The following is a 26,557-nucleotide window of genomic DNA, read 5'->3' on the forward strand; positions in this document are numbered from 1 at the left end:
ATCATATTGTTAACTCGTATCATAAGTCGATACGAAGGTTGATTGCATCACCTCCTACTGTGAGTAGTAGCTTAGGCAGCGCTGTTGCTGGCAGACGCGAAAGCCAGTTAAAAAGTCCCTGGAGGCCCACTGCCCATCCAAGGGAAAGATATGGAGGCAGAAGCTGGGTCAAATAGGATCAGTGCAATAGCCCTGGCAAACTCATACTACATACCATCAACTACAGAAGCCACAATGAATACAGGAAAGAAGCCAGGATTCAGAAGTTGAATATAATCCATGAGCGAGGATATAAAATTACATAAGCTATCCAACCAGAGCAAAGACAATTTCAAGTAGCAAAAAGCATGACCATTCACACATATCACATAAGATGAGGTATTCCGCTGAACAAAACAAAGTCACCGAACACCGCCCAAGATGCAATGCATCACTTCAAACCCTTAGACCTCAACGTGAGCGACCTTGGGAGCAACCACGGCCTTCTCATCCGTGACACCCATATCATCAGCAAAGGTAGAGTGAGGCTTCCATTTGCTCGAAGTACGCGGGGTAGTCTCTTCCATCATCTTGTCGACCTGCTCCAGGGTCAGTCCCTTGGTCTCAGGGATCAAGAAGTAAGTGTAGACGAAAGCGCAAGTGCAAAGAGACCCCCAGATGAAGAACACCTTGGCCCCGAGGTTGCCCTGGTCGGTGTCAACCATGTAAGGGGTGATGACGGCGATAATGCAGTTCCAGAGCCAGTTGGAGGCGGTGGAGAGCGCGACGCCGCGAGAGCGGATAGGGAGGGGGTAGATCTCGCCGATGACGACCCAGGCACCGGGGCCCCAAGTGCTAGCGAAGAAGAAGATGTAGATGCAGATGAAGGCGATCATCGCGCTGACGGCGTGGGGGTTCTGGCCATCGGTGACGCCGATGATGGCAACGATGAACTGGCAGACGACCATGCCGAGGGCACCCCACAGGAGGAGGGGCGGCGACCGAGCTTCTCGATGGCGTAGAAGGAGATGGGGGTGGAGCAGACGTTGACGATGGTGGTGATCATGCTGATCAGGAAGGGGTTGGAGATCGTGCCGAGCTGGGTGAAAAAGGTGGTCCCGAAGTAGAAGACGAAGTTGACACCGGTCCATTGCTGCATCATCTGGAGGGAAGTACCGAGAACGGTGCGGCGCAGGTTGCTGTTCGGCGAGAAGATGCTGCCGCGGAAGCAGTTGGCCCAGCTGCTGAAGTAGCCACCTTGGGGGATGGCCTGCATCTCATACTGGAGGTTGGCGTCAATCTCGGTGAGTTCAATGGAGATGTACTCGGAGTCGATGGGCTGACCGCGCAGACGGGACAGAGACTGACGGGCCTTCTCCTTGTCACCCTTGCGAACGAAGTAGCGAGGGGACTCGGGGAGGAACAAGAGACCGGTGGCAAGGATCGTCGCCCACAGCAATTGCAGACCGACCGGGATCCGGTAGGAGCCCGAGTCAGAGCGGTGCTCGGTGCCGTAGTCGACGCAAGAAGCCAACATGAGACCGATGGTAACACAGAATTGGTACCCAGAGACAATCGCACCACGCGCTTTGCGAGGAGAGATCTCTGCCATGTACAGAATGATGACGGCAGAGACGAATCCCACTCCGAATCCGGCAATCAAACGACCAGCCACGAGCAGGCCAATGCTGGTCGAGGCAGTCTGTAAGACAACACCCACAGTGAAGACGACGCAGCCAGCAATGACCGTGGTCCGACGACCAAACCAATCGGCCAGATCCCCAGCGATGATCGCACCGAAGAAAGTACCAGCAGAGAGGATGGAGACAATCAGGGATTTGCGGGAAGAGGGAATCACGAATTGGTCGGGAGGGGTGGTGGCTTTGTCCTGGAATGGGGTTAGCACCAGTCAAACTGCACTGCTGCAGCGGTGAACTTACCAAGCCCTCAAAAGTCTCAATGAAGTAGTCCATGCCAAGGACACCGTTGATGTATCCCGAGTCATATCCGAAAAAGATACCGCCAAAGGCAGCGAAGACGCACATGAGGTAGGTCTTCCAAGTGACCGGCGCCTCAAGACGCTCACCCTCGAGGCTCTGCGACGGGCTCTGCATCGGGGCGAGAGCCGTCGCAGACACCTCGGGAACGCCGTTTGTGTCGGTCATTGGGTACGTTTGAGAAGTGACTAGGCTCGATAGAAGATCAAGGGACCGAGCAATTGGTCTTTGAAAGATGCACAAGGGTCGTGATATATCAGTGCTCAAGTAGGGTGATATTATAGGTAAGGATGATGAATGCAGAAAATTGACGTGGGAAAGCAGGAATGTTATATAGTTGTTGTCCAACGCATTTGGGAAACTGGAAAAGACAGACTCGGCTCCGATCTACAACCCCAGATCAACCCCGGCTACCCCGGGGCATCGGTTAGACACGCGAAAGCGGCTCATGACCAGCTAAATTTTCACAGACCCATGGACTGGGCGAGAGTCTAAGTCCAATCCAGCCTAATGCCGGAGCAGCAGTCCCAAAACGCATGGAAAATTGCCATGCGACCGAAACCGGGGATGTTCCTGGTCTGCACGGAGCCGACCGCAGGGGTAAAAAGAAGCGGCCATCCCCATTGGCGGGAGACCGCCACGGCCCCGCGCAGGGGCTGCGAGAAGCCGCTCTGATTGGTGGTGCACCGATCTCGCGAAAATAGACGAGCCAAACAGAGTCTCGGCTGGCGACCAGTCTGGGGTTTTCGGCTCCGGATCCATTCGTTTCGGGCCTCAACGTGGGAGCTTTAGCGTCTGATTGGCCAGGGAACCCGATTGCGCCACATTTTCTTTTTTCTTCTTCGTGACTTCGGGGCTGCAAACGCTTCGGCATTCCGTCTTCCTGCGGCCATTCCATCGCAGTCTATACTTAGTCTGCTCTGCGCGTGACCTCGCCTGACCTGTGGGAGAAGCTAAGAAGCTAAAGGAGCGGACTAATGCACGCTCTGTATTCCCCTCATTAAACTTGCTCTCTGGGCACGCCACAGAACAGTCTTAGCGTCATGCTAATAAAAGTACATGGTAAAACGTGGTTAACCGTGCGAAACTGTCCCACCTGCCAGTCGTGTCGAGCCTGGTTGCTGAACCGGGCGATTGGTCAAGGGGGCCCAGGCGGCCCCCGCGAGTTAATATTGACTCTGGGCAGACCATACAAAAACAGAATTGACGTGCCATTGAGACCCCACTTCCACGTTGGAGGGTCCATCGGCCGAGGAATAAGAATTGATTACAGCAATTAATAAGTTTCGCGTAAGGCGCGGCTTTTGGGTTCAGTGGCACCGTGTCCCGCATGGTCCTTTCAGTCAAGAAACTATCTTGAAGCCACCGTACGATTTGTAGCACTGGCATTGTGGAGGCTACCGATGGGACGCTACAGCCGTCATAGGGTCTACATCTTAACAATAGGAAGTTGGAAAGCTGCAGAAATGGTCATGTGATTGTGCGGGAGCTGGCCTTTGCGCGATGAGCCATAAGCGCTCAGCAAAGAAGATGGGGATGACTGAAAATTCGAGTAAAGAGTCTCAAACCCTAAGCCTTCTGCACTCGACGCAATTCCTCCGTCTTGGCCTAGCCAATCCCAATTAGGAAGGCGATTAGGTGGTTCATGCTTGCCCTTCCATAGTTTGCATACTGCCTCCCGGGCGGGGTATGGATGAAAAGCTTGCAGGAGACGCTCTGTCACCTTATCCTTGCAAACCCCCGTTGGTAGAGAATCCAGCTTTGGAAGCAGGCTTGAGGACGCGCTTGGAATCACCTAGGTTGCAATTTTCAGAACTTACATTCAAGCATGGACAGCCGCGGGAAACTACCACTTTCGTAATTTTGCGTGGAAAACCCGAATCCGAGCGTCTCATGGTCCCGTGTGGGAGTAAAACAGAGCAAAGCTTCACGGACAAACCCCGGAGATGCGGACCAATCACCCGCATCTCCAGGCCGTTTGAGCGGACTCCACGTCGGGTCTCCAGCTTTCCCCGTGTCGCTCTCCAGACTCTTGATCCCGACAAGCCAGAGCCGTTCCGGTGAGTGCTTTTAGTTAAGCTCGGTATCCCAGCAAGCCGGGGATTATGGGCCCGCGAGCTCCTGGGTATGGATGGCGGGGATTTCTGGCTCGGCCTGGTTCCGGAACGTGTTCTGGACCACGCCCCGTGAAGAATTTAAGCAGACGGCGCTCGGGGAGGATCCAATGGATTCCAACGCTCAATTACCCGGCTGCTACTAAGCATACGAGATTCGCATCCAAATTTGAGCCGTAGGCGAACCGTGATTTGTAGAAGCAAGAGCCTATTTCTTCAAATTCCGGTCTTGAGCCAGACAAGCGTTTTCGAGTTAGAGTGGAATTTCTGAAAGCCTCGCTCTGTCAGTGATCATAACCATATTCTTCGCGGACCAAAAGTCTTGGCGACTTCTTACCCTGCAAATCCATCAGGAGTGATGGTATGGGACAATATTGGGATTCTCCAAGACTCCATTCGATTGTACATCGCGCCATGTCAACCTGAGAGCTGCTCGCCACGGCAAATGCTTCAGCTCCAACGAAATGTTCCAGTCCAAGCCGAAATCTGAAAGACTTTCCGGCACCAGTCTATGAACAGATGCTTTCATACAAGACAGGCGGCATTCTTAGCCCTCTAATGGCGATAGTTTCTTGGGCTTTTTTGCAGGACCAAGGCCTCTCCAAGCTACCGCCGAACACCTTAGGCACTGACGCTGGATAGAACTAGCCCAGGATTTCTCCGAACCATCTCCGCCTTGAACAGATACCTCGAATTCAGCCAAGAATACACTATGCCGGAAGCCGGGACCAGGAGCACGCAGAGGCCCAAGCGCGATGCACAAAACCTTCAAAAGCCCCGATGGCAGCCCCGAGGGATAATCCAGTTCACTCAACAATATATAAATCTGCATCAAGATTATTCTAGAAGGCTGGAAAATTGTTGAATCAACTGCCTTTGCCTTCACCTGGGGTGATCATAGGACGACACCCCTCCCGAGGTATGTCTAATTCAGTGACCCCCAGGTCAGTTATCCTCAGGTCATATGATATTAATTGGGCAAGAAATCATGCCTGATTATCCCTAAAGTATTTCTTGATCTATAATGAAACCAGTAAAAGTCACGTACACTTGAAAGATTCCATTGTTCTTTGTACTTGAGGTCTACCACTATCCTTACCTTGACTATGTTGAATACTTTGGCCTTGACATCGAACCTGACTTGAATGACTCCCGTGCTTCGTTTACTTTGAACATATTCGGCCCTGGTACTTTATTGTGCGGAGATCATTCAGAAGGAAATGTGGCAAGATGATGACAGACTGCCAGCTAAATACCGTCCACATGACATATAGGCATCATTTAAGCATTAACTTATGAATCTGACTGGCAAAATCCAAAGCCACATGATTTGTTCTGAACCACCGATCGTGCAATGTTTCAGGTAGCATTAGGCAGAAGTTCCACCTATTTAGTATCGTCAGACCTTAGCGGGTGCTGAATTGGGCAGAAGACATCGACTCAGGCAGAGGGGGTGTCTTTCCATGATCGCCCTTACATTAGTGCCCGTATCGATCCATCCAGGCAAAGCGACGCACCTTACGGCCCTAAACCAAACAGTGACGGCCGTTGTTGTTGAATCAACAAACGCCCTTCCAGCCACAACCGGGTCTATGGATCCACCGGCGCACCCCGCATTTCATCACGGAATGCTCCCACGCTCTCGGCCCCGCACTCATGGCAAACCCTGCATAAGCCCGACCTATCTAATAACTAGATTCAGGACGAACTATCAGACCAGATACAAAACATGTACCGGCACGCGAAGCCCATTGGAAACAAACTCCTCGAGGATGACATTCGAAACTCCAGCATTCATAGCCGCCAACGTGGCAGCCGCCTACCTCTTCGCGTGGTGCACCACACCACCGAACTCTACCGCCCCACCCAAAGAGCACACGGTAAAAGACCGGTTGCACATTTTCGTTGGCCGTTTCCCGACCATCGTCCGCACCGGAGTCACCGCTGTCATCTTATACCATACTCTCGTAGCCGGGCTTACCGTATACGCACCTGCCCGCGTCGGGCAGGCGTGTCCGCGGGCGCAGAACTGCAACGCGGCTTTGTTTACATGGAGCCCGACGACGATACTATCGCTGCTGAGTATCTATGCGGGGGCTGCAGTGCGGTTGTCAGCTTACGGGGGGCTGGGCCGGTCGTTTACGTTCCATCTTGCGGCGCCGGAGCGGCTGGTTACGAGCGGGGTATATGCGTGGATTCAGCATCCCAGCTATACGGGTCTGTGGCTTATTGGGTTGGGGCTTGAGGGCTTTCACCTCAGGTGGGATGGGGTTATGGCGTGTTTGGTCCCTGAAGGGGTTTATGCAATGTTGAGTGGGTGGGGACTTACGTTACTAGCGGGGATTCTTGCTGTGGAGGGCTTTCTGACTACGGCCCGTCTTGGGGATGAGGAGGAGATGTTACATGAGCAGTTTGGGGAGGAGTGGGAGGCGTGGCATGGGAAGACTGCAAGGTTCGTTCCGTTCTTGTTCTGAGGCGCGGAGATCCCGGTGGAGCAAGAAGTATCTGTCTATAGTTGCAAGAGGGGCCTCGCGAGGGGACTGAAGGACATAATGTGTAACCTATACGGAAGGTCAGTGGGAGTACCATAGGAAAGATCATCAGATACTTGACGATGCATGGATTGGCACTATCCTATGTTTCACCCCCGCCAGTCACATGTACACGTTCATAAACTTCGTACATATACCGGCCAGCACTAATCAAACACGGGTAATTTGAACATCCCTGAAAGAGCCGCTGCCATTACTTCCAAACAAGCCTGCCGCTCCACGCAATAACTCGCCGCCACGAAAGGTGAAGCTGGTAGATGTGCCTCCCCCATCAATCAAAGTAGCCACGAGAGTCCTGCCCTGTGTAGAAAGAGACAAATGATATTGCTGGTGGACTTGGACGCCGCCAGGAACGGGCTCCGAGTGCAGGGTATCCGTCTTGAAGTCACCCACTTGGTATAGTGCAAAATCCCCACGACTGCTGTCAAGGGCAATCGCATACCGACTGAGGCCGTTGGGACCCGTCGCTGAATTGGACGCTCGCACCAGGATACCCACGACCCCCGAACCACTGGTTATCATAGCATTGGCACTAATCTGGTAGTCCGTCCATCCAGAGGACCCGGTAAGAACAATCGTGGCCTGGTCACCTGCAGGCGAAAAGGCAAACTGGTCCTCGAAAATGGACCAGAGTCCGTCGAACTCGATCCATCCAGCGTCACCAGCGGTGCCAAAGTCAGACCTGTATGGCATAATTCCGACCGGTGCTGCACCGGTGCTCTCCTCACACTCTTCCCCGTCCGCCTGCGTGTTCGCTGAAAGCAGAATACTGCCGTTTGTCAACGCCAGCAGATTCGGACTGTAACCAGTGGGACAGACCCCTCCGGCCGGGATATACCAAGGAGCTGAAGCCCAGTACCAGTCTCCTTGTCCGTGATTGGTGTTTATGTGAAGGACATGACGATTTTCAGCCGTAGGTCCCGGCTTATCTTTACCAGCACTGGCAGAATACCATAGCTGTGACCTGCTGGAAACAATCAACTGCTGTCCCACAGGATCCCAAATGGAATAAGGCGTTCCCGACGCTTCGACGCTGTCGGTCGAAGAAACAACAACTCCAGCGTCGTTCTGGTTCCACGATACGCCGTCAGGGGACGTCTTCCCATGGACCACACAGAGGCCACCTGGGATGCTCGTATCGCACCACTCATAGCTCATCCAGTACTGTCCATTGTCCATTTTTGCGACCGTAGCCATACCAGGCCGCGCCGACTGCTCAGACGCCGCAACGTCCCAGACCACATCGCTCCAAGTATCCCCGCCGTCCTCAGACACCACATGGACAATCATCTGCGAATGGGAGCTATAATCCCGCTCATCGGAGAAAACAGCAACGAGGCGATCCCTACTGTCTAAAAACAGAAATGGTTCCCAAATTCCACCTGAGTACCCTTGCGGCGCCCCATACGGCCGCGAATACCCCGTCTGCCAAACACCAAGCGCATCCCACGTCTGCCCCCGATCCATCGAACGCCAGGAGAAAAAGGCCGTAGTATTCCCATCATGCAGATTCCCAACCAGCAGCAGCGTGCCCTCGGGGTAATTCCCAAGTTGCTGGGGAAATTCAAACAAGAACGGCTGGTAGAAGTACAGATTTGGCACTCCCTCCGGCGCAGACACGGTCGTCACCGTCTCCCATGTACTCCCCTGGTCATCGCTCTCCCGGACAACAAAACTGCTAGCCGTTCCATTCGAGTTCAGTCCAGTTGTCTGGTAATCTGCCTGCAGGAACCAGTGTTCGAAGGTCGCGAGTAATTTGCCATTTGCGTCGCCTGCGTGCTGTAGCTGGATCACGCGCGGGTAGGCCGCGGCCTCGTTGTTGTATATAGGTTGCCAGAGGAACTGGGAGGCAGCTACTGCTGAGGGTGCAATTGTGGCCAGTGGGATGATCACGCGCAAGGCGCTGGTAAGCTTCACCATGGCTTTGGCGTGGAGCATATCCCGGAAACAGCACCCCTGGCATAGCTGCTTCGCTATTTAATAGTTCTCGACTTTTTGGCGATCGCGCACGGTCAGTTGTTTTGCTTTGGAGCATCTGTTGGTCTGGTTATGATCGACAGGTTCGAGAATGTTACAGTGGTATGCACTGCTGCACCTGGCATATTCTCCAAATAGACCGAATTGTTCGGAGCGCGGCCCTCGTGGCCGGAGGATATGCAGGGACTATGAAACGCCTCATAGGGAAGATTAGTGCTTTCGGTGCTTATCGCCATATGAGAAGTCGTCGAAGTGGTATATGCGCGAACTATCCGGTCAATGGGTGCCTGGACCTAGATGGTTTGATTAAAGGGATGAGAGATATGCTGATCCCATGGTAGCCACGGCAGAATAATAATGTGTTAATGCTAATACCGGGATCTTATTTTATGGATGTCTTCCCACCCTGTCCAACGGATTGATCATTGGGTGCTGATCGAGTGGGAGCGATGCAGTCATGGGATTCTTCAAATTGAGGCGCCATCGGTTCTTTTTTCCTCGTCCTGAACAGTCATTGACTTCTGCTTTGTAACGTAGTATTATGCTCTGTTTCATCGGATCATAAACTACATTGTTGGTCGGGGTAGACACGTTGCTTCTAGATTGTGGAGATCGCGTTTGAAAGGATAATGGTACCGTAATGATGCAATTCTAACTGCGCAATCAGTGTATCAATGTATCATAGTACTGTTCAAATACCATAGCTTGAGTTAAATCTAACTGTCCCTGCTCCGGTATCCTGAGTTCTTAAGTATAAATCTTGAACAAGTTCCAGTCTACGCCGCAGCCGGAACCGGCCACTCGATGTCTTCCCCTTGGCCCTCCAACCACGGCAAACAGGCATCATATAATCTGCCAAACTCACCACTGCAAAGCTCCACGAACCTCCCAAAAAGCTCTTTATCAAAGCGCTCAATAAAGGCCAAATGCGCCGCCAGAAACAGATCCGCATAGCTCGGCCTCTCGCCTTCGAAGAACGGCCCGGTCTTCCCATCCCGCCCTTTCAGCATCGCAATCAGCGGCGCAGTCTCCTGTTCCACCACATCCCACAGTCGAGCTAGGGCCTCTTCGTCAGTGGGTCGAACCTCTGCGAGCGGTTTTCCAAGCGCCGCAGATCTCGTCTCGATGAAGTACTCTCTTCCCCTCGGATCTAGGTGCTCGGGTACCCGGGGTACAATCAGTGGCCTGAACCCCAGCTCTACACGAGCGAGGAATTTCCCGACAGCGACGAAGATCGCGTAGCTCGCGTCGCCGGATGGGAAAAGGGGCGGGGATGGGAATTCCCTGTCAAGATGCTGCGCAATGGCGAACGAGTCTATCAAGCCGCCGCTGGGAGTGAGGGTTGCGGGGGACTTGTGGATGATTGCGGGCATGGTGTATGGACGGCCTTGTTTATTTGGCGGAATACCTAGGCTGGTTTCAAGGGGTTGGATATCGGGGTAGGAGACCCAGCTTTGGGTATACTTGAGTCCTTTGAAATTGAGGACTGCGCGGGCTTTTAGGGTATTATAGGACCATGATTTTGATGCTCCTAGCATATATTAGAGGTTTAGGTTAGGGGCCACAGGGTTGGGTTGTTGCGAACCAGGGAAATCGGAATAGAGGTCGAAGAGATGAATTGGGTTGGCCATTTTCTGTTTTGCTCCGGAGGTTTTTGGAACGCTTCGTTGAGATTGAGTGTAGCCTCTATATATATCTCGAGCTCGGAGCAGCCTACACTTAGATTTCCCCCGTAAGGTCTACAATGGGAATCCAAAGTGGGTAAGAGAGGATGCGTCATTTGGGGGCCGTCGGGACGAACGCCGGTGGTTGATCCATTCGACTATTGGACGCAGAAAGAGGGGCTGATGACTCGGACCTGCAACTTGGTGGCCGTCTGCCCCCCACCGAAAGCCCAGATTGCTTGCGTGAAAAGGCTTTACGGTGCAGTAATGTCCCATAATGAGACTTTGTGTGATTTGCGTCCTGTGAGGATAAATGAAAGCTATCGATCACCGCATCCCAAGTAGCGGCAAGAGCCGCGTCGGATTCCATCGCCAAAGAAGCACCCATCCTCCCAGAAGAGACGACAAGCCTGTGAACAAAATCAAAGGCCCATAAGAAGTTCCGTAGACAAAACGCGAATTGCCCGAGATGGTTCCTGCTTTCAACAACTCGATTCCCGCGACTCCGCCACTTGCATACCCTATTCCTCTGACACCATTCAAGAGACCATAGAGCATCCCAGAGTCCACCGCCTCGTTACGCTCGGCGGATTCAAATTCCATCTGCTTTAGCATGCCTCCCCACGTAGCGCTGTATCCACTGGAGAAGAAACCAAATGTCATAGAAAACACGATGAGAAGTCCGATGTTCCCTTCCGTCGTCAAGCCCCAGAGCAGGAATGTGGCCAGGGCGGATGAGACGGGCGGAATCGCAGAGACAACTTGAGCGGATAGCTTTATGTGCTTATTATCGCTCAGCCAGCCGAAGAAGGAGGAGGCGATGATCCCAGGGGCATTGAACACGGCGAGCATCAGTGTACCCGAGGTCTGCGATAGCTTGGCTATGTCTCTGGCGTAAGTCGGGAGATACGACTGGGGGATACCGTAGCCAGAGCTTTGAAAAATAATCGCGATGCTGTAGAAATAAATAGATCGATGTTTGAGGAAGGTCCATGGTATCTTGCGTGCTCGGGTCCGGTGGATGGTCAGTTTGGACGGATGGGTCGGTATCAACAGGATGGAAAATATGCTCAAGCCGCCGACGATCGCTGTCCAGGCTCGCATGGTCGTTTTGAAACCGTATGTATCGATCAAGGCGCGGATAATGAACGGACAGCTTGTCCCGACAATGTTCTTGCATGACAGAACGATGCCGTAAGCTAAAGCCCGGTTGCTTGTGGTGTACCACTCCCCCAGCGATAGTGTTGTGGCGCTATAGATGAGTGCGCAGCCCAGCGCACTTGCAACCCCTTGAGTCGCGAGCAGATGCCATACGCTCGTACTGAATGAAGACAGGAGAAAGCTGATGCAGGCAATTATCGTGCCGCAGAAAGCAGCGACTTGGCGCAGATGAGCCCAGCGTCTCGTGAAAAGCGCAAATAGAAATGGCATGGACAGGTACATGACACCATTTGCGGTGGTCCCGATCACACCGGAGACATTCTTACTACCTTTGAAAGTCCAGTTGTCGAAGTAGTACTCTTGGAATATGCCGTAACTCATAGCGAAGCCTGTATACGAGTGAGCTGGGCGTGCGTACGGGAAGAAACCACGGCAGAAATACCCCATATCGGCAGTTGTATGATGCCAGAGCCTATCAAGACGCATAGCTTTGCTCTTTTTGATTCCACATGCCGTGACTCTATCAGATCTGTGCCTGCACCAGCACATTCAACCCGGACCGGCTCTTGCGTGTCGAGGATTGACAATCGCGATCGACCAGCATTCTTATCTGAATCAGTGTCCATTTTCAAGCTCAATTCAGGGGAAGGAAACGATTCCGAGGGCACGGATGAGATAATTTCAAGACGCTAGAGTGACCTAAAGCTCGGACCACATTTGAAGCAACAGTCTTGGACAAAAGAAGCTTTGCTTGTATGTCAGAAGTGCTCCAAGTTGCCCAGGTGCCCCCGGTGATGGTGGTCTGAGTCATCAAGATCGGGAAGAAGTCCGGCGCATCAGCTATGATGTGCACCAACGTACCTAGATTAGGATATACTTGATTATAGCGGGGATGCTGGCCCGTTGCCACCAGAGCTGTCTACTGACAATCCTAGTCGCTGATACTACTAGGAGAAATGGCACGGTCAATGGAGCCTCGGAGCAGGGCTCTTCCCAAGCTATTCGATTGTATACTCACGCTGCTATGAGCTGGAATAACAGGACTTCAAGTGGTAAATCAACATATTTTGAAAGTTGACGACTCATTGGGAGCACACCGTTCTCTGTCTATGCCAGACAAGCTCGAAGGCTCCCAAGACTGGCCGGCCCAATGTGGTATGCGGGCACGAGCGGGTAGGCGCTTGGGCCGCCGAGCCTCCAAGCCTCCGGCGTCGACCGGATGGGGCACAACCGTGGGAGGTCAGCGCAGAGAAGCAGATTCCCGCAGCCGTACCGTGGGTAATATTGGAGTGCTGAGAGTACGAGCGGCTGCGAGATGAAGAGACGCAATAAAAGAAGCATTTCGACGTGTTTGCCAGAATTCTATTAATAGGCGTACCCCACAGAGTCATGACGCCTATCGCCCCGTTGAATCTTGGCTTTTGACTACCGCATCCAGCACGAGGTGATTGGGCACAGTTGGATGTGGAGAAAACGAGGCCCCCCGCTCATCCCCAAAGATTTTCTGACTGTCGCGTGTCCATTCCACCCCTTTTCAACGATCTCGTCGGTGCGGAGTCGTTGAAGGGACAAGATGCGAAACCCGGTTCCGGGCCTGGGCGACCTGCTCGTCACGATCGCCAAGTTCCTGCACATATGCCTGCTGCGCGCCTGGGCGTCGGCCTATATTTTCGCCGTCATCTTCATCTCCCTCATTATCTCCAAATGTTTCCGTATATTCGCCTATTGGGAGTCATTATCCCTCTGGGGATTGCTGTTCTGGGGATCGACGTTTTTCCTGGCTGAGTTTTTGTTCATTGTGGTCGCGTGCTTCCTTACCCGATCCTTCGAGTCCCGCGTGTGGCAGAACGTGGCGGCTGTCGTCACAGCCCTATTTGCGTTCGTGGCCCTCTCCTCCCCCCGCTTGCGCTAAATAAAGTTGCTAACATCGCATGAAGCCTCGCTGTGTCGAGCATGACAGCTGCGAACATCTCCTACTATATCCACGTTGGCGTCGAGATCCATTGGCATAAGCTGCAAAAGTTCCGGAACCCGGCCCCCTCCGCGGGGTTGGTTCTGTCCGCCTTGGCAGTTGCATTCCTCGTGTTCGGATTGATATTGGCGAGTGCATACTTTGCGAAATCTTACCTGTTCCGCTTCATGAGCGCTCTCTTGGAGATGTGGGGTTCTTTCCTGCCTGCGAAAGTGACCGACCGCTTCTCTTCGAAGAAGCCACCCGCCCAGTCCTACGAGCAGATCGCATTGAACAACTCCGACGACGACAGTGACCGAGACTCAATTGAGTTCTTGGATGAGCCCCAGCATGAGCCCGAGCACCGACTGCCCGAACGAAACCATCCGCTGTTCGTCCGTATCGTCGTTACCGCGTGTGTCGTTCTGATTATCGTCCTGCGCCTTGTTCGCCCCAGTGATGCAACATATACCTTTTTCTCCGAGTCGCTGCCCCTCGAAGTGTTCTATACATCCAAGTACTGGCTGGGCCAAGGCAGTGTTGAGACACTCCCTGGTGATTTTAGCTGGTTGGAAGAGCGCACGGCGCTGGACGCATTCCCGACATTCGAGTGGTTGCAGGCAAGCGATGGTTCAATTGGCGCTACTGATTGGTCCCCTTTCCAAGTGAATATGACAAGAGTTGCTGAATACTCGAACGGATCTGTCACGCATTACAATCCCCTGAAGGATCCGTTGCACACCCCCAACCTCGGGAATGACATTTTGAAGTCAATTGCGGGACCAATCCGCGACGGCACCGTGAAGATCAAGCACGTCATTCTGATTAAACTGGAAAGTACTCGGCAGGATGTCTGGCCATTCCGCGCAGATAACTATGTCATGAAACGCATCAAAGAATCTCGCGAGGATGGCGAGATCCCAGCTGCGATGATGGAAGCTCTAGGGAACCTGACCCCAAATGCCGAGAGACTGACGGGCTGGGAGACTGGATTCAACACCAAAGAGCGTCCCGCGCCGTATGGTGGCATCAGCGCAAGCAACTGTTTTACATCTGGCACCTATACCCTGAAGAGTCTGACTGGCACCATCTGCGGTGTAAGCCCAATGCCCGTTGAGAGGGAACATGGAGTACTGGCATGACATCTACCAGCCTTGTTTCCCGCACATTTTGGATTCATTAAACCAGCGAGGCAATCTCACTGCTAACTCCGAGGACTGGACCTCCTGGCCATGGCATCCAATGTGGATGCAGTCGCATTCTGCGACGTGGGATTACCACTGGAAGCTGAATCCTGTTCTAGGATTCAAGGACGTCATGACCAAGGAGACCATTGACCGGACTGACATGAAGTACATCCCTGAGGAGACCGAGGAGGAAGAGCATCACGGTCACGAAGACAAGGTGCTGAAGTATTACATGCGTGACCTCCTGGCCGAGGCCAAGCAAAATAAGACTCGTCTTTTCCTCGCCCACTTGACGCACAATACCCATAATCCTTGGTTCACCCCAGGCGAGCGTGTTCAATACCTCTCCGATGCCACCGAAGGCGACAAGCTGAATGTCAATAACTATATCAATGCTCTTGCATATCAAGACCAATGGGTCGGTGATGTGCTGGAGGTCTTCAAAGAGGCCGGTGTTGCGGATGAGACCCTTTTCATCATGGTCGGCGACCAGTAAGTTCCTGCGCACTGCCCCGAACCGGCATGTAACTAACTAAAGCCAGTGGCCTCTCCCTGCCGAACAACGGCGGCTTGACAGCGAATCACGATTCGCACGTCACCAGCTTCCACGTGCCCCTTTACTTTTCTCACCCTAAGCTGCCCCAAATTGAACTCACCAATCCTGTGATCTCTACTCAGATTCTGCCCACCATCCTCGACTTGCTGATCCAAACCAAATCCGTGAACGAGCAATCCCTCGCAATCCTCGGAGACCTGCTCCCTCTATACGAAGGCCAATCGATGATTCGCGCGCCGATTCGTAACAAAAACGGCCGACGTGAGTGGCAGTTCACCACCATGAACCCTGGTGGAACATGGATCTCTGTGCGATCAGCCGATAAGCCCTACCGCCTCGTTGTTCCCCTCAAGCCCGACACCATGTGGCGATTCAGCGACCCTGCCGCTGATCCGTTGGAAGGAGCACCCGGAGCAGAACGTCGATATCGACGCTCTGATCGACGCGGTGCAGGCGCAGTATGGGCCCGAGCCGGCGAAGTGGACTAATGAGGCTGCCCATGTGGCACACTGGTGGATCAAAGATACCTTCCGCCGCTGGAAATATGACCCCGAGAACCCGGGTTCCCCATAATCTTCTCTTGCTATGCTGGTCATGAGGCCTTGAGGAACGATCTGAAATACCCTGTCCATCACTGGATCTTCCTGGCCATATATGTGATTATTTTATGTGTTCTTGTATTTGACGATGCTGAGTGTATTACATAGATGTTGGTTTGGTTGCGTTGTGATTATTCTTTCCCTTTCATCTGTACTTACACCTTGGTAAGGCGGCGCCTTATATCTTGATACATACCAATCAAGTCGACTGCTTTGAAAAATTCCATTTCCTACGCAACCCTCCTGCACATCGACTGAGTTTATGTGGCCCCCCTTTCCCCATCCCGAGCTTCCTTCCATGCCCATCAAACATCACACTCCCCTCCCCATGCCAATCAAACATCAAACTCCTCTCTCTGTCGGCTACCCCCATTATGATCCTTCCAGTGCATATAAAGCAAGCCTCTTGCTCCTCCTCTCCATCCTCTTCACCTCTCCATCAAATTCCATCAACTCCCTCATCCCTACCATCAACTCTAACACCAAATGGCACCCGCAACCCCCACCACCAAGAAAGGCAAAGGCCGCAAGAAGCCCGAACCCAAACCCTCCACCCCTGAACCCCCGATGGAGCCCGAAGTCCCATACCCCCAAATCCCCGAAACCCATCTCGGTGGCCCCGACACCCCCGACCCGGGCCCCTGGGCCACCCACATCCGCGAATTCGCCTGGACCTGCGAACCCAAACGCACCGCCCCGGCAACCCTCTCCACCTGCCAGATCCTGCGCCTGCTCACCAGCAAGCGCGAGCCGCACGTGCGGCGGCTCTGCGGGCAGGACCTGCACGTCAAAATCAGCAGCCGGACGGAGAACGTCGAGGCCGCGCTGGCGCAGGTTAGTGGGGAGGAGGCGGGCACCCCGTGCGAGCGGTGCCAAGCCGGGCTGGGGCCCTGGGTGAGCTGTGTTGTTGCGGAGGAGTTTGGAGGAGGCTGTGCGAATTGTTGGTGGATGGGGAATGGGGGGGCTGTGTAATCTACGTACGTCCTTTTCCGTGCCCTAGCCCCGCGCTGGGTTTTGTATAAGAGAGATGCAATTGCGTTGCTGACTATCTTCTACAGGGGAGCTGCCTGTGGGGGTGTGCTCGGAGCTCCGGTCTATAGATGGTTTTGGCTCTGCTCCCTCCGGGGGAAAGACGGAGGTTAATGGGTTCCATGGTGTTAGCGGGAGCAGGGTTATGAAGGGCAGGACTGGTGGCTCGCAGGTTGATGGTCATCGGCTGCAGAAGCTGCGGTTGTCGTTGGCTAGTATGGAGGATGTGTTGTATGAGATTGCCATGGGGCTGGATTCTGCTGGAGAGTTGCGGCCGGAGAATGCCTGGAAGAAGGAGGGCAATGGGGAAGAGGATTTAAAGACGCCGGTGGTGGGTGAGGAAGCCAAGAAGGAGGTAGCGTTAGAGGAGGAGGAGACTGATTCTTAGGGTATCGAGTGCTCTCTGAATGATTGGCTTTGCTATTTCGATTTTCATGCTGGGCGAGTTGGACGGCCCTGGGGATGACTGGCTCTATTTTATTTCATTTGGCTGTATTAAGATTGATCTTGTATGGAGTGTTATAGCTGTGGGGCTCTAAATTGAGCTTGAGAATGGTTACCAAAATTGCTGTGTGTGTTATATGCTTTCCACATCTGCCCTACGCAGGGACAACACTTGCTTGCATAAACTCACACCAGGATTGACCTAAATCCACCTGGTTCGGGGAATTCCTGGAGATACTACCAAAAATTTCGACCTCAATTTTACTTTTTCCTTTTCCAACTCCCGTTCCACACTTATTTCACACAGAATAGCACCAGGATGGACCTAAATTCACCCGGTTTGACGACTTCCTGGAGATACTATCAAAAACTCTGCCTCAATCTTCCTTTTTTTCCTTTTGCAACTCTCGCTTCTACTTATTTTCACAAAATAGCACCAGCTTTGAGTTAAATCCACCCGGTTTGACGAATTCTGCCGGATACTAGCAAAATATTTCGCGTGATTTTCCTTCTTCCCTCTACAACTCCACAACATTACGACAGATATAAAGGCCGTCCTCCAGCCGGTATATGTGATCCCAACCTTCGCAGCATGTCTCCAGGCCTGGATACACGCTCTCCCCTGGATGTTATATCTTGAGTCTGGGATTCGTGCATTTGGCATCATAGATGGATCCCTTGGGCTACTCGATCTCGCCCTGAGCGCCCTCCCCTAATACTCCAATCCGGATTCTAGTGGGCGCGATTCCGTCCTGCACGGTCCCATCTACTGCTCCATAAATGCATCTCTTGTTTATTTCTGAATTTCTATATGAATGCATTCAACATTGTTGCTATAAGCGAAGAGCCTCCATATGCGGAGCTTGGCACATAACAATCCTCGCAACAAGAACCGCGCGAAATATACTCCCCCAGCAAACCGCAACGTGCGACACCGTCCTAACCGTATCCCATCCAATCATCATCCCACAAATGCATAAGAAATACCTCACCAAGTTCCGCATGCTCAACACAACAACTCTCCGCCGCATCCTTCAATGCCTGCTATCCTACCAACTCCTGCTCCAAAATTCAACAAGACCCATCTCAAAACCTTCGCCGCACACTCAGGACGGTCTCTTTTCGGTACACAGCGGCCGGATCTGTACCCCTGGGCAGAAATGGCCGAGCGATTTGAACATTTTGGTGCGAGGCAGCGAGGGGGAGAAGTACAATGGCTTTGGTTGTGTTCGTCGATATGTATAAGAATGTGGTATTTGCTTTTACGGTAAGGAGCGCGCTATGGGTGCAGGTATAGGAGGACTTGGACGGTGTGTTTGATGAATGTTACTGTAGATATTTTATGCTATTCTGGGTTGCTCTCCTTGAGTGGGGAACATGGTATTGGCACACTAGTAGCGGCCGATTTTATGCAGCAAGGCGGCCGCACTGGGTATGGCCTGGTGTTATAAGCAGGCAATTTCACGGTCAACTGAACCGGACGACATGATGAGATTGTAGCTTGCATTCAAGCACCTCTTTCAAGGCCTCACCAAGACAAGCTCAGCTTCCAAGGCATACTTGAAGCCGGGGAATTTTGTATGCACGTTCTATTTTTCGTAGTCGTGATCATGTCCAGCTGGGATAACTTCTGCGCCGTCAACCCCAAGATCGATACGAGGGCCGGTAAAGTTCTTCCGGCCATCAACAATCCACTGGAACACGGAAATGATGATGATAACAGCAAATGCGGCGATACAGTAGTCTGATAATGTTAGGTTGTGCCTGGCAAGATGCAATTTGCGAATGACCTACTCATGCTGCTTCCGGTGACCGTGCTGGAAGGTGGGAACACAAAGAGGACGGTGGTGAGCGCTATATAAGACAGGGAAATCTGCATTCTGTGAGCCTTGGTTAGACTGCCTGGATTATGCATAGCAAGCTCACAATATCGCAAATCCACCCGACGGCGGTGGGTAGTTTCCATCTTCGCTCCGGGAGCGTGTTCCGTCCTTGAAGACAGTTCACAAGGATGGGCATGCCGTATGATAAGTCTAGGGCGACGACAGAAGCAGAAATGATGGCGTTGAAGGCACTTGTTTATTAGTGAGGATATTTTAGATGGGACAATGTCACCATACCTAGAAGATCCTAGAAAAATGCATCCAAAGCAAATGACCACGACCACGGTCAAGACCAGGGCATTCAGGGGCAGTTGTAGGGTTGGGTGAACAGTCGCAAAGAATTTGGATGCGGGGAGCCCACCGTCACTATTACGGATTAGTGGACAGTCTGTGGAGCTCTTCATGGAGAACATACCGAGCGAAGGCGTAAATCATTCGACTGCTGGTCGTCATGACACTGAGGATAGCCATGATCAAGCACACGATAGGCAACCTGGACCGGATTAGCAGGAAGTAATTCGGAGGCTAACGGATATTTAATCGTACATTAACAAGCAAATTGCACCTGCTTTATTCTTTGTTGCGTCGATGAGGATCTGCAGAAGAGGCCCTGCGGCCGAAGTAGTCACTGTGTTCATATCACCCGCAACAAATAGAAGAACGATAAGGAACACGCATCCAGTGAAGGTGCCTATTCCAACACAAGAGACCATGATCTTAGGGCCTTCAATGGATGGATTCGGAACCTCTGCTGCAATTAGTCCCGTCCTTCTAGCCAATGATTCGTGCCGTACCTTCAATCATATGCGCGACCGCATCCTGAACTTGTTAGCCGACTCCCGGCCGCAAGGTTCCGGCATACTTACAAATGCAGTGACTCCAAGGCCACCTTGCAAGAGCTGTCATAATCGTCAGTGATAATGCATAGCCCCTGGGTGCGCTACGTACTCCGAGAAGCCAAGCAACTCCATCAGGCCCTGGTCCCTGTTAGTAACAAACCACCATCGTGATAATATTGTGCAACTTACATCCTGTTTCGTTGACAAACTTGGCAAAGACAAAGCTGCATAATCTGAGTCAAAACGTCGAAAAGAATGCGGCTGATGACTTACTAGGCTGAATTGAAGTCAGGTGAGGCGCAAGCCAGAACCGTAATGCAGACAATTGCAAAGCCCCCAATGGACCATGTAACTGCGCAGGGTTAGCTCGGATTACCCCAGGCCATGAACGAGTGTCTCGGAGGCATACATGCGCCACGGTAGATAATCGGTAGAATCGAGTTCATAAAAGCATTAATGACGAACGCGCCCAGCGTCAGCCCAATGTAAATGAGAAACTGCTGCCATCTCTGCGGCTCATAACTCTGGAGATAATTAGCAAGCCCCTGAGACCGGAGGACGACCATACATACAGGGTGCATTGCAGAGATGATTCCAACAATAAGCTGACTGGAAAGAAGGGAGTTGGTTGCTACCAGCGCAACCTGTTCATTATTAGCACATGCAATTCCGTGAGGCTTCCGTCCTTACCCAACCCGCTACGTTAATCCACCCTGTGATCCAAGACAAGATTGGCACCCATCTTGGCCAGGAGACTGTCAAAGTTAATTGAATATACCACTGATGGGGCATGCAAATAACATACTAACTATATATTGTGTTAGTCAGAACAAGCTGCGTAAACCCAAATGCACATACCTGCGACCCAGTGATACTGCCCGCCCGCTCTGCGAAAGTCAGCTCAATCCACAGACCGCAAAAGGCATGTACGCACGTCGGATATGCGGATAGGAACTCGGCCAATGAAGTGGCGATGCACAGATTGCAGACTCCCGCGGTGACAAGACCTGTTGGGGGGGCGGTTAACTTTCTTCTCCACTCGGAAACCCGGCAGCCCTGGACGTCTTACCCCAGATGACACTCGTGCTGCCCCCAGATGTTAAACTGATTGACAAGCTCGCTGAAAGAGCAGTCCAAGACTGTATCTGTTAGCTGGAGATATTGGGATGATGGGATGTTCGGAAAATTCTGATCACGAACATTCAGCACCGCAAACGCAAGTCCCAGCATAGCCCTAGTTGGGGTCATCGATTAGAATCCCGTTACCATTGCTTTCTTAGATCTGTGTCATACCAAGTCGAGAATTGTCGCTTCAACTCCGGCCTATGGCCCATCGCAGCCAACTGCGCATCATCATCTTGCACCGGGCCTTTTTGATCCATTGTCGCAAAAGAAGCAGAACGTAAGCCCTCAAGGAATGAGGAATACAAATATCGAAAGAGTCGCCCACCACCACCTTATACCACCAAGAGACGCTAACGACCACCGCGTCAAGTCCACGCGGATAAGCCTCCTCGGTAGGAGAAGCTCAGAATGCGGGGGAAGCCAATCAGGCCGCCTCGGGGCGCGAGTCCACTTCCCTAAATCAGGATAGTCTTATCTATGGACCCCTCGTCGCTCGCCTGCACAGCTTCCAGAAACTCTATCAGCGTTCCTGGCGGCCCGGCTATTCCTCCCCGATCCGTCGATTGACGCATGTACCTGCCTAGCTTTGGGTGTATTGATTGATTTGACTCCGTCAGATCAAAATGGGATCGCATGGCCGATGCCGATCTTTACCCGATTGGAGCGCTGGGCTCTGTACGGGTTATCGTCTTCGACCTTCCTTCTGGATCTGAGGAGTCTATAAGTAAATAGGCAAGGACGCATGGCTTATCTCTTTCATTCATATATTGTACAGAATGGTTTCAAAACAGTGGTTGGCGGCGGCGCTTGCCGTCCAGTCGTGTGCTGCGGCTGTGTCTAAAGCGAGAGATGATGGGGAGATGTGCAAGAAGACCACGGTCGCAATTCTGTAAGGCCCAATTGAATGCATGAGATGGAGTCGCTTCAGACCGAGACTGATATTAAAATGCATGGACAGTGGCGGTGGAATGGCAGGAGTTGCTGCAGCGGTACGTCCTGGATGTCAGGATATACAATCAAGCTCCGATCCCACTGACGGTTCTGCAGCAAGCGTTATCCAATGCCTCTATGCATGATTTTGTAATTATTGAGTACCAGGATCAGTTGGGTGGCCGTGTTCATCACACCGACTTTGGTAAGAAACCAAATGGCGACCCTTATACTGTTGAGCTCGGAGCCAATTGGGTAGGTCATTGCACTCGACGCCAAACCTGGGAAGCGTCTACTGACAAGGAAACAGATTCAGGGACTTGGCTCTCCGGGTGGCCCAGGTAAGACATGGGACTCAAACTGATCATTCCGTGTACTTCAACTGACCCCTTCGAGAAAATCCCGTTTGGACATTCAGCAAGAAATGGGGTCTTAATAACACCTACTCCAACTATAGCTCCATTCTTACCTATAACGAAACCGGCTATACTGACTACTCCTCCATCCTCGATGAGTACGAGGACAAGTATAATACTGCCGCCGAACAAGCCGGCATTATCCTGAAGGAGAACTATCAAGACATGACCGTCCGGTCTGGACTCTCTCTTGCCGGCTGGAAGCCCAAGCGCGACGACATGACCGCGCAAGCCGTTGAGTGGTGGGAATGGGGTACGACAGCACCATATCCAAAACAAGCCAGGACTCGTACTAACAAGATAACAGACTGGGAAGACGCCTACTCCCCCGAGCAATGCTCTCTTGTCTTCGGCACCGCGGGCTCCAACCTGACCTTCAACCAATTCAGCGACGAAAACAACTACGTCTGGGACCAACGCGGTTACAGCCGCATCATCACAAGTGAAGCGTCCACCTTCCTCACCAAGGACGATCCACGCGTGCACCTCAACACCCGCGTCACAAACATCAGCTATACAGACTCCGGCGTCACCATCCACTCCTCCGACGGCAGCTGCGTATCCGCAGCCTACGCCATCGTAACCTTCTCCCTCGGCGTCCTGCAAAGCGACGCCGTAACCTTCGCCCCGGCCCTCCCAGACTGGAAGCAGACCGCCATCGCAAAGTTCAGCATGGGCACCTACACCAAGATCTTCCTGCAGTTCAACGAGACCTTCTGGCCCCACGACACCCAGTACTTCCTCTACGCCTCGCCGACCACCCGCGGCTACTACCCCGTGTGGCAGTCCCTCTCTGCACCAGGCTTCATCCCCGAGTCGAACATCATCTTCGTCACCGTCGTCGCGGACCAAGCCTACCGTGTTGAGAGACAGTCCGACGAGCAGACGAAGACCGAAGTCCTGGCCGTGCTCCGCGAGATGTTCCCCAACGCTACCGTCCCCGAGCCAACGGCCTTTATGTACCCGCGCTGGAGTACTTCGCCGTGGGCGTACGGGAGCTACTCGAACTGGCCGGCCGCCACGACGCTCGAAATGCACGAGAATTTCCGGGCGAACGTGGGGCGGGTCTGGTTCGCGGGCGAGGCGACCAGCGCGCAGTACTTTGGGTTCTTGCACGGGGCGTGGTTCGAGGGGCAGAATGCGGGCGAGCAGATCCTGGGGTTATTGCGGGATGAATGTGCTAATATTATGAGCACGGCCGACGACTGTGGGGATCTGCGGCATTATGAGAAGCTATATGGATCGTCGCCGTTGGCGGACTATACTGTTTTTGATGGGTGGGAGGTGAGTAGTTTCTACTCGAGTTCTTGAATTCGTCCGAGCCGGGTTCGGATGGTGGGATTTCTGCTGGATCTCTTGCTATGTAGAGGGTCTCCGACGGTATGTTTGTACATAAGAAATAGATGCGGAATGTAGTGGATTTGAGATTGGACCATCCCGAATCATGTGCTTTTTAGATTGTCCGGGTATTGCTGGACGTGGTAACACATGCGTGGTTGTGCCGCTTGTCCACATCATGGTCGAAGAGAAAAAAAGCCCGATGAGTGCAAGCTGAAAATGAGAAACCAAGGAACGCTCAAACGCCTGAAAATGTACACCCAAAAACTCCAAATTCACCATGGCAGCCCGTCAAGGAAGAGCAAATGATATCGGGTTTTAATGTGTCCGAGAGCGGTATGCGTCAAAAGCCTGCTGCATGTCCTCGAGGCTCTCTTTCCGACCATATGCATCCATGAGTTGCTGGTACTCGGCGAGACGCTTCTCTTCTTCGTAGATCATGGTTTCGCGCTGGGACTTCGCTTGGTTGTAGTAGTTGTAGCCAACGACTCCTGGAAATGGTTAGTCTGGTGTCTGGCGTAGTAGGTGCTGTATTGCGTTTATGGTAGACGTACCGAGACCGATGGCGGCGACGAGAGGCACGTAACTGGGGCCAGTTAAAAATTTTGCACGACCAGGAGGCTAGGGGGGTAAAGACATACAACCGGCCATACCTCGGCTTGAAGCTCGGGGTAGCAGGCTGGGGAGCGTGAGGTTTGTTGGCACCGGAGAGGGCGTACTGGGACATTTTGGACTGGAGACCAATTGTATATGAGAGATGTGAGGAGGAGAATAGAGAATATTGGCGTTGGGAGAGAAACACAGTATTGTGGCGCGTGAGGTCCGGTTGACGGCGTTATATGATGGCTTGAGATTGGAATGCGGGGGTCGCATGACGTGGGGATCGGTGCATCATACCACTGTAAGAATTGCAAGACTAGGGATCCAGATCATGCGATAAAAAAAAAAAACCTGATCCTTTACATTTCATAGCCTGCATATTCACTTTCAATGAGTCTTAATCTTGGTCCCTTCTGAGGACGGTGTAGGAGTCTGCTATGACCTTCGATCAACTCCTGAGTGGTCCGATTGTTTGTCTGGGGAAAAGTGGCGAAAATCGGCACTTGTGCCCTGCGATTATCCGCCGCACTCCGTGCCGAGGCAACTTGGGAAGCTGGACTTGATGATGTAAACCCGTCTGGGCAGGGTGAGTTGGACAAGCTGCGTGCTGATTCGCTACGTTAGGAGGCTGTGCTGTCGCTTGGCTCATGTAGATTCTGGTCTATACAAATTAACTAAGAAATACCCATCAAATGGGCGACGCCGTACCTCGATTGCTTTAAGCAAAGGGGCCAAAAAAAAAAAGAAAAGAAAAAAAGCAAAAGAAAAGAATAACATTACGCATTCAAGGTCATCATGCTGCAACATCGTAAGACTCCAGCTCCAATTCTAATTCCAATTCCATCTGCCCCATTTACAGGGCGTTGTTCTTAGGGCCGACAGTAGCGGGTCCCTCCGGGGTAACATAGGCCTAGTGTGTTTAAAAAGGTTAGCCTCATTCTAGCATCAGGTGACTTTGGCAATGCTTACCTTGCTCAGACCACCGTCAACAAGGAAGTCAGTGCCATTGACAAAGCTGCTCTCATCACTGGCAAGGAAAACAACGGCATGAGCTTGCTCGACGGCCTCGCCGAAGCGACCGCTGGGGAAGTGGACCTCACGACGGAAACGCTTGGGCTGGTCATCGCCGAGCCAGTCTTGGAGGAGAGGAGTGCTGCAGAAGTGTCAGTGGGCGCCCGGAATGCTACACTGGCCGACAATGCCACAAGGCTGATAGTTGGTGGTACGGAAGACTTACTTGAGGGGACCAGGGCAAAGAGAGTTGAAGCGGAATCCCTCCCGAGCGTGAACGATAGCCAGTTCACGGGTCATGGCAAGAACGGCTCCCTTGCTGGCAGTGTAGGCCAACTGGGGGGTGGCAGCACCCATCACAGCGACAAAGGAGGCCGTGTTGATGATGCTACCCTTGGTCTTCTTGTTGCGACGCAGACTCAGCACAGCGTGCTTGCAGCCGAACCAGACACCCTTGACGTTGATACTCTGGGTCAGGTCCCAGATCTTCTCGGGGGTGCTAACAGCGTCATCATCCTCGGCGTGCATGATGCCCGCATTGTTGAAGATCACATCCATACCACCCCAGCTGTCCTGCGACTCGACCATGGCCTGCACGTCCGCCTCCTTAGACACATCGCAGCGGATTGTCTCGACACGCTTCACGGTAGGGACGACCTCTTTGACCTTGGCCACAGCCTTAGCAAGGGCAGGCTCGGAGATATCAGCAAGGAGAATGTTAGCACCCTCACGGGCGAAGAGGATCGCGGTTTCGAGTCCAATGCCACTATGGAACCCAATGCATTAGCCCGTGTCAGACCTTTTTGCGCACAGAGTGCAATCTTACCCAGCACCGCCGGTGATGATGGCATTCTTGCCAGCGAGACGTCCTTGGGTAGCCATTGTGTTGTGGATTTGGAGCTGGTGCTATCTGTGTAACTTGGAAATTTGATCAGCTCGAGGGGATTCCCTGAAATATCTTCCAAGTAGACTTGCAAGCCGCGCGGTAAATACGCGAGGGGTAGCTGCGACGGACTAAACTCACCAGTTCCGATCTTTCTATATTGCACGGAGGGAATATTCAAGCTTAAAATTGTATACCGCGGGGCATCCTAATGGCGGTGTCTGTTGTTACTTAAGCATCGCGGTCCCGGACCGCGCGCTATCTCCTGTTATCACTTTTATCTCTAACCGCCGCAAAGCACACTGATAAGCAGCCACCACGG

The 26,557-nt window shown here is 52.6% G+C and overlaps 13 protein-coding genes across 13 annotated transcripts; 4 read left to right on the forward strand and 9 right to left on the reverse strand.

Annotated features, from left to right (window-relative positions):
* Positions 1 to 443: 443 nt before the first annotated feature.
* Positions 444 to 2,144, reverse strand: N7468_000253 (sugar porter family MFS transporter; the record flags this gene model as incomplete). Its single annotated transcript, XM_058469550.1, has 3 exons — positions 444 to 932; positions 959 to 1,867; positions 1,920 to 2,144. The coding sequence occupies 3 exons, from the start codon at positions 2,142 to 2,144 to the stop codon at positions 444 to 446; spliced, it is 1,623 nt and encodes a 540-aa protein (XP_058335581.1).
* A 339-nt stretch (positions 2,145 to 2,483) lies between these two features.
* N7468_000254 (uncharacterized protein) lies at positions 2,484 to 2,738 on the reverse strand (the record flags this gene model as incomplete). The annotated part of the gene is made up of 1 exon (XM_058469551.1): positions 2,484 to 2,738. One exon carries the CDS (start codon positions 2,736 to 2,738, stop codon positions 2,484 to 2,486), a length of 255 nt encoding a protein of 84 aa, XP_058335582.1.
* A 3,124-nt stretch (positions 2,739 to 5,862) lies between these two features.
* On the forward strand, positions 5,863 to 6,564 carry N7468_000255 (methyltransferase family protein; the record flags this gene model as incomplete). The annotated part of the gene is made up of 1 exon (XM_058469552.1): positions 5,863 to 6,564. The coding sequence occupies one exon, from the start codon at positions 5,863 to 5,865 to the stop codon at positions 6,562 to 6,564; it is 702 nt and encodes a 233-aa protein (XP_058335583.1).
* Positions 6,565 to 6,792: 228 nt separating this feature from the next.
* Positions 6,793 to 8,562, reverse strand: N7468_000256 (sialidase family protein; the record flags this gene model as incomplete). Its single annotated transcript, XM_058469553.1, has 1 exon — positions 6,793 to 8,562. One exon carries the CDS (start codon positions 8,560 to 8,562, stop codon positions 6,793 to 6,795), a length of 1,770 nt encoding a protein of 589 aa, XP_058335584.1.
* Positions 8,563 to 9,395: 833 nt separating this feature from the next.
* On the reverse strand, positions 9,396 to 10,250 carry N7468_000257 (glutathione S-transferase family protein; the record flags this gene model as incomplete). The annotated part of the gene is made up of 2 exons (XM_058469554.1): positions 9,396 to 10,150; positions 10,205 to 10,250. 2 exons carry the CDS (start codon positions 10,248 to 10,250, stop codon positions 9,396 to 9,398), a joined length of 801 nt encoding a protein of 266 aa, XP_058335585.1.
* Positions 10,251 to 10,610: 360 nt separating this feature from the next.
* On the reverse strand, positions 10,611 to 11,891 carry N7468_000258 (uncharacterized protein; the record flags this gene model as incomplete). Its single annotated transcript, XM_058469555.1, has 1 exon — positions 10,611 to 11,891. The coding sequence occupies one exon, from the start codon at positions 11,889 to 11,891 to the stop codon at positions 10,611 to 10,613; it is 1,281 nt and encodes a 426-aa protein (XP_058335586.1).
* A 660-nt stretch (positions 11,892 to 12,551) lies between these two features.
* Positions 12,552 to 12,785, reverse strand: N7468_000259 (uncharacterized protein; the record flags this gene model as incomplete). Its single annotated transcript, XM_058469556.1, has 1 exon — positions 12,552 to 12,785. One exon carries the CDS (start codon positions 12,783 to 12,785, stop codon positions 12,552 to 12,554), a length of 234 nt encoding a protein of 77 aa, XP_058335587.1.
* Positions 12,786 to 13,017: 232 nt separating this feature from the next.
* Positions 13,018 to 15,711, forward strand: N7468_000260 (uncharacterized protein; the record flags this gene model as incomplete). The annotated part of the gene is made up of 5 exons (XM_058469557.1): positions 13,018 to 13,322; positions 13,382 to 14,492; positions 14,548 to 15,074; positions 15,125 to 15,479; positions 15,541 to 15,711. The coding sequence occupies 5 exons, from the start codon at positions 13,018 to 13,020 to the stop codon at positions 15,709 to 15,711; spliced, it is 2,469 nt and encodes an 822-aa protein (XP_058335588.1).
* A 512-nt stretch (positions 15,712 to 16,223) lies between these two features.
* On the forward strand, positions 16,224 to 17,154 carry N7468_000261 (DUF3716 domain-containing protein; the record flags this gene model as incomplete). The annotated part of the gene is made up of 2 exons (XM_058469558.1): positions 16,224 to 16,677; positions 16,796 to 17,154. 2 exons carry the CDS (start codon positions 16,224 to 16,226, stop codon positions 17,152 to 17,154), a joined length of 813 nt encoding a protein of 270 aa, XP_058335589.1.
* Positions 17,155 to 18,799: 1,645 nt separating this feature from the next.
* On the reverse strand, positions 18,800 to 21,314 carry N7468_000262 (uncharacterized protein; the record flags this gene model as incomplete). The annotated part of the gene is made up of 18 exons (XM_058469559.1): positions 18,800 to 18,954; positions 19,005 to 19,083; positions 19,137 to 19,284; positions 19,331 to 19,459; positions 19,509 to 19,586; positions 19,640 to 19,841; positions 19,888 to 19,912; positions 19,960 to 19,992; positions 20,042 to 20,070; positions 20,122 to 20,156; positions 20,206 to 20,284; positions 20,342 to 20,456; positions 20,505 to 20,576; positions 20,623 to 20,687; positions 20,738 to 20,740; positions 20,791 to 20,819; positions 21,002 to 21,166; positions 21,226 to 21,314. The coding sequence occupies 18 exons, from the start codon at positions 21,312 to 21,314 to the stop codon at positions 18,800 to 18,802; spliced, it is 1,530 nt and encodes a 509-aa protein (XP_058335590.1).
* Positions 21,315 to 21,833: 519 nt separating this feature from the next.
* Positions 21,834 to 23,714, forward strand: N7468_000263 (uncharacterized protein; the record flags this gene model as incomplete). The annotated part of the gene is made up of 6 exons (XM_058469560.1): positions 21,834 to 21,946; positions 22,016 to 22,046; positions 22,105 to 22,242; positions 22,298 to 22,328; positions 22,384 to 22,656; positions 22,711 to 23,714. 6 exons carry the CDS (start codon positions 21,834 to 21,836, stop codon positions 23,712 to 23,714), a joined length of 1,590 nt encoding a protein of 529 aa, XP_058335591.1.
* Positions 23,715 to 24,059: 345 nt separating this feature from the next.
* N7468_000264 (uncharacterized protein) lies at positions 24,060 to 24,468 on the reverse strand (the record flags this gene model as incomplete). The annotated part of the gene is made up of 3 exons (XM_058469561.1): positions 24,060 to 24,232; positions 24,296 to 24,327; positions 24,383 to 24,468. The coding sequence occupies 3 exons, from the start codon at positions 24,466 to 24,468 to the stop codon at positions 24,060 to 24,062; spliced, it is 291 nt and encodes a 96-aa protein (XP_058335592.1).
* A 726-nt stretch (positions 24,469 to 25,194) lies between these two features.
* On the reverse strand, positions 25,195 to 26,234 carry N7468_000265 (putative short-chain dehydrogenase/reductase family protein; the record flags this gene model as incomplete). Its single annotated transcript, XM_058469562.1, has 4 exons — positions 25,195 to 25,251; positions 25,311 to 25,494; positions 25,579 to 26,118; positions 26,179 to 26,234. The coding sequence occupies 4 exons, from the start codon at positions 26,232 to 26,234 to the stop codon at positions 25,195 to 25,197; spliced, it is 837 nt and encodes a 278-aa protein (XP_058335593.1).
* Positions 26,235 to 26,557: the final 323 nt, after the last annotated feature.

The sequence above is a fragment of the Penicillium chermesinum genome (assembly GCF_028974085.1).
Source record: "Penicillium chermesinum strain IBT 19713 chromosome Unknown utg000001l:1.0-1975020.0:1.0-1976611.0, whole genome shotgun sequence".
Taxonomy (NCBI): domain Eukaryota; kingdom Fungi; phylum Ascomycota; class Eurotiomycetes; order Eurotiales; family Aspergillaceae; genus Penicillium; species Penicillium chermesinum.